This window comes from Limulus polyphemus, unplaced genomic scaffold, assembly GCF_000517525.1.
Source record: "Limulus polyphemus unplaced genomic scaffold, Limulus_polyphemus-2.1.2 Scaffold941, whole genome shotgun sequence".
Taxonomy (NCBI): Eukaryota; Metazoa; Arthropoda; class Merostomata; order Xiphosura; family Limulidae; genus Limulus; species Limulus polyphemus.
The window spans coordinates 303,409-312,019 of NW_013666551.1; the positions used below are offsets into that span (position 1 = coordinate 303,409).

Here is an 8,611-nt window from a genome sequence, read left to right on the forward strand (position 1 = left end):
ATTTCTAATCTTAAATGAATATTACTTTTCATGTTGGATACACAACATGCCACAAAAAAAGGCATGAAAAAACACTGCTTAACAAACCTTAAGACTTAATAAAAAAATTGATATTTTGCTTATGAATACATTATAATGTTTACTCATAATCTACCAAATTTCATTAACATTTGCTTACTAGTTTAAAAGTTATAGCATGAAAACTATAACAAGCACAAAATGGTTATGAGGTTAGTCCCAGTGACCGAGCACGTGCTGAAAGAGTTAAGGGAATTTCAAGAGATAAGAGAAGATTATAAATAAGAAAACTAATGAATGAACATTGTGCACGTCAGTCTAGTTCAGTAAAGAATTTGTATCAGTATCAGTTACGGCGTACATTCAGTTACTCAACTGAATGGCCACGAAATTATGCAAGAGCATTTTTATGTTAGTGCTAGTACTACTAGCGAGGTATTTCCATTTGAATGTCATTTTTAAACCTATGCCCACAACTTTACAACATTAAGAAAGAAATAAAATAATTGGTTATCATTACTTGAACTGGACTACAAACTATTTTCCCCTGATAATTTAAAAGAACCTCCCCAATAAAAGAACAAGACAATACTACAAAAGAAACTTCCAAAGACTACCATAAATCAAATTAAATAACATCTACATTTACCTATAATTTACACATTATTTTCAACAAGATTACAAGTACACTACAAGCAAGAGACAAAGAAATTTCCTATTACAACATTTGTCAACAGAGACAATAACAAGAAGTCTATTTCTGCCATTGTAATTCCATATGACTTCCTATTGCAATCTTGGTTTATCATTTTTCAGTTCACTACTAAAAAGTTAAGACTATCAGCTTACTACACATGAAAACCATTAATTAATTTTTTTATTAAAAAATATATCTCTTTATTCAACTTTCTAACCCTGTCAACATCAAACACTACATTTAATTTCAAAACAATGCTAGAAATTGTTTTTTTTTATTTTAGCTATTGGAGAATTGTGAATGATAGGTAGAAATCTTAAAATTTTATTCTATATGGGAAATTATGACTCTGGTTTGTAACATTAGAAGGTGATAGAACTATTGCTTATGATTAGTAATCAACGGATCGGAAAAAATATATATGTGTAGTTTAAAAGCATCAAAATAAGGACCATTAGGTTTTTAAACTCTGTTCATTTTATACTTATCTGTACTAGCTGTCCATCTACCCATATATACATAGAAATGTAGATGAAATAAGTTCAACTGCCAAATAAATAATACATGCAGAAATTCCTTTTGTTTATACTTACCCAATTGGTTTTTACAGATGTACATCAGCTTCTCAGCAGATGTGAGTTTCGTGGTACTACATCTTTTATAATAAGGATCAGTTTTACCACTCTTGAAGGGTTGAAATGATGAATCATCAATGAATTCTGTTTGCTCAACTACATTGAAATGAAAGTCTACTCCTTCATCAGATGTTTTAGTTACTTCACCCCAGTATAAAAAGTGATCATTGTTTACTACCCGTCCACTAAAATCTGTCTGACTCAGCACTGATATATGGTCCACATAATAATCATCAGCAAGATGTCGAACAAAACGGTTACACAGACATGACTTTCCTACTCCTGTGCTTCCTTTCTCTTTCTCTGTACCTGAAAGCCCTACGACAGCAATATTGAAGGTTCGAGGCACATCACACTTTTTGGCCATCTCCAGCAAGTGACACAGCCTTCAGGACTCTGATGTTGGTCCTCTCAAACTCAAACTTTGTTATTGCAGCTAAATGCATTTACAACTATGACAAATAAATGAGTCTGGTGTTCTAAATGAACACCTTTCTATTTCTACTTAAGATGGCTACACAGCAGATTCCATATCTACGGAAGGTGTTCATGTGATCTCCATGGCAATGAACAAAAACCTGTATTAAATAACATCATGTAAACGAATTCAGCACAAAACAGTCCTGTTCAAAAATTCTCCCTGCAAAAAAAAGAAAAAAACATTCTCAAGAGTTTTGTTTACTAAAATTGGCAAAAACAAAATCATACACTTCTAAATAATAAAGCAAAATAATTTATTTTTAAAACAAACCCTTCCATCATATGTGTGCATGCATGTTAACATCCAGTACAGATACTCCCATGTATAAATAAGAACACAAAATAGCCGAGTCAACTAATCAAACAATAAGCTAATAAACAATAAGCTAATTTATGTTTAGCATTTCATATTGTCCTTTTAAATATATACATATATAAATTAGCATTAAAGACTATTGGCCACAAAAGTTATCCATCACTATTCAAAATGAGTCTCTTCAATTTTAAAAGCTGTGATCAAAAATTAAGAACTACATGTAAAAAGGGTATAAAATTAACAAATGTTATATATACCTAACTTGTTTCTGAAGCAGGTATTACATATCTAGTATAGTGTATAAAGTGGCCCATACTACATGATTTGAATAACACAAACACAATAAATCAAGATCCTGTTACTCTGAAGACAGGATAGGGAAAAAAACTGTTGTTCTGCTCTTCCATAATGCCATAAAACAGCCAATAATTTACCTGAAAATACCAAACTTAATTGTAACTAAGTACACACAGGTAAAAAAGATTCCCATACCATGTATGCGATGAAAAGGCAGTCATAAGTCCGAGTATCTTTACTACTTTCTCGTGCTCAACCATGTTCTTATATAAAACTATATTACCATACCAGGGGAAAATAATTATCTAAAATCCCAATGTGAAAAAAGCAGAACACTAACTGTAACAAAAGTTCAAAAATATGAAATAAAATCGAAAGTACATTTTTATTTTCTAGAATGAATGCAGATTATAACATACAATTACAATTATCCTAAAATCTACAGTCCTCTGTAAATCCTATCCAAATAATAAACTAGTGCAACAAACCAATAAGCACCCAGACAGTATAGTACAAGTTACAGTAAACAAAGTATTAAATTACAACACACACACAACCAACTCACTGAGAAATTTCATATTTAATTTTTTTTTCATTTAAATTTCCTTACACAATGTAACAAGTTTCTATTTTTTACATTTTAGTTGCTTTTATAAGAATAAACAAAAAAACAAGTAACTTGGTACTTACAAACAGAGCTTGTACTATTTTGCTTTGAAAGTTTTGATAATTAATACTAATATTTTACGGTTCTTGTTAGTATTCTACTAAATTCTTATTCATTTTAAATGTGCAATGTAGAACACAAAATAACAATACAGAAAAAATACAATATCCTATAACTATTATAATCTATCTGGTCTTCTAATTAACTTATATGTCAGTTACGATAACTCCTTTCACTCGCTGAGGTGACCTGAGCAATAGCAAACTATGAAACTGACATAGAATAACTCAAACCCTATAATCAAAATGAGCTAACCTTGTAAGCAGTAAGTTAAAATCTTCTCTCTCTCTATTGGCTATAAATAATTCAAAAGAAAATGCCATAGAGAGCTAATTTTTGAAAGACAGCTTGTGATAGGAGGGCATGACATGTGGGTTTGACTTTCTGGTTTATATCTCAGTAAAGTAATAACATTGTAGGATATAAATTAAAAACTTTTATAGCATTCAAAATACTAATGCTTCTCCAAAATTAGGTAACATATTAAAAATTATAGAAATGAATAAAAACCCTATAACCCAAGCTATTTCGAAAGGTTGACCTTTCTTCTTCAGGGGCAAACCTCCCTGCACATGATTTAGTTTCATTAAATATTTTGTTGAAATTTATTGCATTCAGTTATATCTAATTTCCAAAACACGATTTTTGTATTAACTATGCTATGGATGAAACTAACTAAGTTGATAGAGAGTTCAAGTCCATAATGCTTTTACAGCAGCTGAAACCCCATTAGTAATTAATCAACAGGAAAATTAATGTGCCAAAACTAACTTAATGCCTTCCAAGTGACATTATATTACAAAAATAGTGATAATTATTTTTTACAAATCTTTTTTTTACTGGTCCTATTCTACAGGTTTACCAGTAAGAACATATTATCTTGACCTCACACTTTGTACACTGAACAGCACTTCCAACAAGGCTTACTTCTCTCACCTTACAAAACATTAAAATGCAACACAGTTTCACTTGAAGTTTATATCAGTCAGTTACCATATGTCAATTACTAAAGTATACCACACCTTATTCTGATGAAGTGTAATCTATTCATTAGAAGTTTGTATGACATTACATCATTATAAGACTGATAATATTATTCTTTTACAAATCTTTCTTTACTGCATAAAATCTACAAATCCAAAATTCTACCTGTATCATAATTTAGATAATATACTGTGCTTACAATTGTAATTGAAAATATAGTAAAATATAAATAACATACTTCTTGGCAATTGAAGATGAGTACACACTATGTGCAGTACATTTAAATCAACAGTTTGCGACTTTGACCTTTTAAACATAAGGAACAGCCTACTTTTATTTTAAGAACACATTATGTTAACTGATAATCCTACTTACAATCTAGCTATGACCTTAGCTTTTGACCTTCTGAACACATAAATATACTATTCTAGATTACGCCAACAATCCCCAAAAGCTTAGTGACTTAATCCCTTATACTTATGTTGCTCTTTGTGCAGACAGTAAAACAATGTCATACTGAAAGCCTCATCTATACAGTCACAATCATGTAAGTGGAATAAATGAGAAACTAAACTTTTATATAAAGCCTCAATATAGTTCACACAAGAAGCCTTTACAAAACATTAAATGTTTGAGGCTGTGAACAACATGTTCAGTAAACTGAAATAATAACTCTTGAAATTAATGAACAGTGAAAATAAAACTTTTAAAATGTTAAGAATATAACTCTCCTTACATACAAAACTTGAAGGTGTGACTAATTTCCATATATAAAAACAATGGATAGTGGACAGAAAAGTGAGAGAAAAATTGAAGTGTGGGATAAAAAATGATTTAAAAAATTGAAAGCAATATGAACATTAAAGTAGGCAAAAATTGCAAAAGAACAGGAATAAAAATAAGAAAATTTATTTAAAGTAAAATAAAAATATTTATTTTATATAACTCGGCAGAGCTTCTATGGTTTTTGAAACTCAAAACACAGGAATCTATAAAATCACATAAGCATAATATGCAGTGAAAGCTGTATACACATTTTTCAGTTTATTTATACAAGGCAATTACATCAATTGGTTTACCTTAAACATTAGTTTCAAACAGGGGCACCCTAATTTTACAATACAGCATAATTTCTTGTAGGTTTATTATATATCCAACTATTGTAAAATCTTACTGAGATTTACAAAATTATACTGGAGATTGATGAGATAAAGGCTTCTAATTTCTTTGTGCTATATAGTGAAGAAAATAAGATGAGAAGATGCAAGTTAAAGACTAGGAAAATATAGGCTAGGCTCCAGATAAGACAGTTTTTTCTAACAAGTGATTGACCAATGGAATGAATTGCTGTCAGTTGTAGTAGTGGTCTACATTTTACAAAAGTATAAGTGGGGAAATTTATTATTTCCTGAAAAGTAAAGAGTGGGTGTGCAAAGACAGCCATAGAAGGCTAAATGATCCCTTGTTGCCCAGAGGTTATGTTATGATGACGATTTGCTCTAGCAATTCAAAACATCATCCAAAAAATTTCTAAGGCAGATGCAATCCACAGAAATGTCCAATCAAGTTCAATTTTCTCTGTAAAAACTTTCTCTTAAGCAAGATATAACCCAAAACTGAGCCAAAGTATCATGTCATCAAGTTTTAAAGCCAGAGTCAGCAACCCACATATCTCTGACTGTACACATTTGGCTCCTGTATTCTGCAACATACACATTTGGGGGAAAAGAAAAAAAAACACATTGCATGGACTTGAGTAGTTCTCTGGATGCAAAAAAATATACATTTCATCTTTGAGAAAGAAGGAATGATTTCATAATATGCTATCACATTAAATAAACATTTATAATAAAAAAAAACAATTCAGCCAAGTTAGATGTATACTACACGTAAAGCTGACTTAATCATTTCAGACTTCATAGTTGATACATCAATTTGCAAATTCTGACCTAATTACAAAATTACACCTTATATTCAAACACAGCATTTTGTTTTCCCAACTGAAAACCCTAAACAATTTGAGATATATATTTTTTATTATTTATTTAAAAAAAATAAAGATAATACTATATTCATTTCAAACCTTTACTTGAAAATAACATTTTGAGGCCATTAAGGGAAACTGAAAAAAATAACTGGTTTTCATCTGACGTTTTCAAAGAATTGGGTAGGTGAAAAGTATTTTTTAATGTTACTTTTTATTACTTAGCTTAATATCAGATGTAAAAGTACTAGACAAAAAGGCTATGTCTTCCAATCTCTTAAAGTATCAATTTTAAAAAATGATGGATTATATTTAGTTTTAAATGATAGAATGAAATAGCATTACCTATAAGTGACTTAATTTGTTAATTGGTGTGCATGTCAGTGAATGTAAAATAAAAAATAAATTCTGAGGCACGCACACCAAAAAGGAGAGGCAGGAACAAAAACCAATCATATTCTTTTAGTTGACCTAAAAGTTAACAATCAGTTTTAATTTAATACTGCAAAAATAAAAGAAACTGCTCTAATAGAATGAACCCTTTTTTTCTTTTGAATATTTAAGTAACTTAGATTACAAATTTAACATTAAGAATATGTGTGGTAAACAATATTTGTTTTTCAAAAATATTTTAAATAATACAGGACATTAGGGTTGCACAACTTGTAAACTATACTGTAACTTGTAAGTTTTCAGTGTTGTTGTAACAATATAGCTGTTAAGTAAAAGAAAAGGATTATTGGAAAGCATGCAGGTAAATTTGTAGTCGCTATTTTAAAAAATAAAACGTGGATAATGATCAGCATATCTCAGTTCTTACTCAGTTACTGTGTACCAAATTTTATACTTTTATTATTATCAGTTTATATTCATACTGGGCTATCAAACAGATCTACTGTCATATAACTTATTAAGAAATGTTTCATTCCATCATTTTAACAGTAATATTACAAACAGTCACTTAGTAAAATAGAATAAATAACACCGGGCCAACCTTAGTTCTGACGATTAAAAATCAATTCTCACGTTACTTAACCATCATATTATATTTATCATTTTTATATACTAAATAACCAAATAAGAAAATATTTCATTACGACTTTTGCACAAGCATGAATGTTTCCCTTACCACTCATTCAGTTTTTAATTTCGATCTTGTCTACGATTCTAAACGACAACATTTTTGTTTTCCACTTTTCTCAACTAACCACTCTGACATAGTCAGCCATTCCGTATTAAAACAGGTCACAACTTGGTTCTCGTGTTATACTAATAATCCTCCGATTTTAAACGTTACAATCACATATCTACAAAATATTACTTCTGGTAGTAGGTATCATAACACTTATATTAAAAATACTTTTCGGTAAGTAACGATAATATTTTCGGAATCATTTTGTCACGTCTTTAAATCGCGAATTCCTGACACCATATTATAAAGCACCAGGCCAAACCAATAATCTCTCTTCACTATCGCGAAGGCTGTATCCAACCGGGAGAGACTACATGATCTCAAAACACTTTCCTCGGTGGTATATGTGGCGCTACAGTCTCGGTTACTTTTTTTTCCATATATCTTCGAGCTACAAATACGTATATGTTAATTAGCGAATTAATTAATAGATATATAATCTGTGATTTGAGTAAATAATCATATAAAACAAGTTAACAGTTGTTTATAACTTATTTTAAGCTAACATATACAAATATTTACATGAGAGACAAAAAAAATACTTCTGTATACAGTTCTTCATAATAAGTAATAGTGAATATACATTTTCAGAATTCTGTGGCAACATACAAAATATACATGTGAGCCACAAGAAACACTTCTATATTATATGTATTCTTCACCGCGTGAAATCATGTTAATTTGCATTTATGTTACTTATACACCCACAAAATAATACTTCTTATACACGTAAATATACATACAATATATTTTGTCGACTTCAAATCATTGTCATATATTCGCTGTGTTAATTTTGTCAATAAACTTAAAAACTGTTAGTCGATACTTCTAGAGTAACTATAAACATATGCTGTGTTTACAAAGTAAGTCATAAATATATTTTTTGAAAGAACATACACATCCATTTTGACAAATTATACAAAATCTGGCTTTTAAGAGCGTAAACTATTATTTTTAACACGTGGAGGATACCAAGATATGAATACAATCACTGCGATTTGACGTTGTTTCATTATTTTTTTCTAATTTATGTTGTTACAATGGACATTAGTACTATTTATTCACAATATAATGATAAAAATGTCTACTTGTGTTAAAAATGCGATAAAAACTGAAAAACAATTAAGATAAATAATATTTAAAAAATAATCAGTACTAAAAACTTACAAGGGTCATCTATTTCGTCAGCTCACTTATAAATCGCGCACGACACTTGTGCCTAAATTATAAGAACAATTCATAACTGTGTATATCATCTATGTATTTTGACTCAATTCACGT

General features: G+C 29.7%; 1 protein-coding gene across 18 annotated transcripts in view; it reads right to left on the reverse strand.

Annotated features, from left to right (window-relative positions):
- The window catches only part of LOC106461353 (rho GTPase-activating protein 190-like), a 196,619-nt gene that overhangs the window by 121,143 nt on the left and 66,865 nt on the right, over window positions 1-8,611 (reverse strand). For 17 of the 18 annotated variants that reach the window (XM_022388263.1, XM_022388264.1, XM_022388273.1 and 14 more), the window contains one exon: window positions 1,309-1,990. In XM_022388263.1, the coding sequence (XP_022243971.1) occupies window positions 1,309-1,717 (409 nt within the window). In that variant the 5' untranslated portion in view covers window positions 1,718-1,990. Of the gene's footprint in view, window positions 1-1,308; window positions 1,991-7,267; window positions 7,629-8,611 lie in introns of those variants that run through there. The other variant, XM_022388265.1, reaches the window with a different exon arrangement.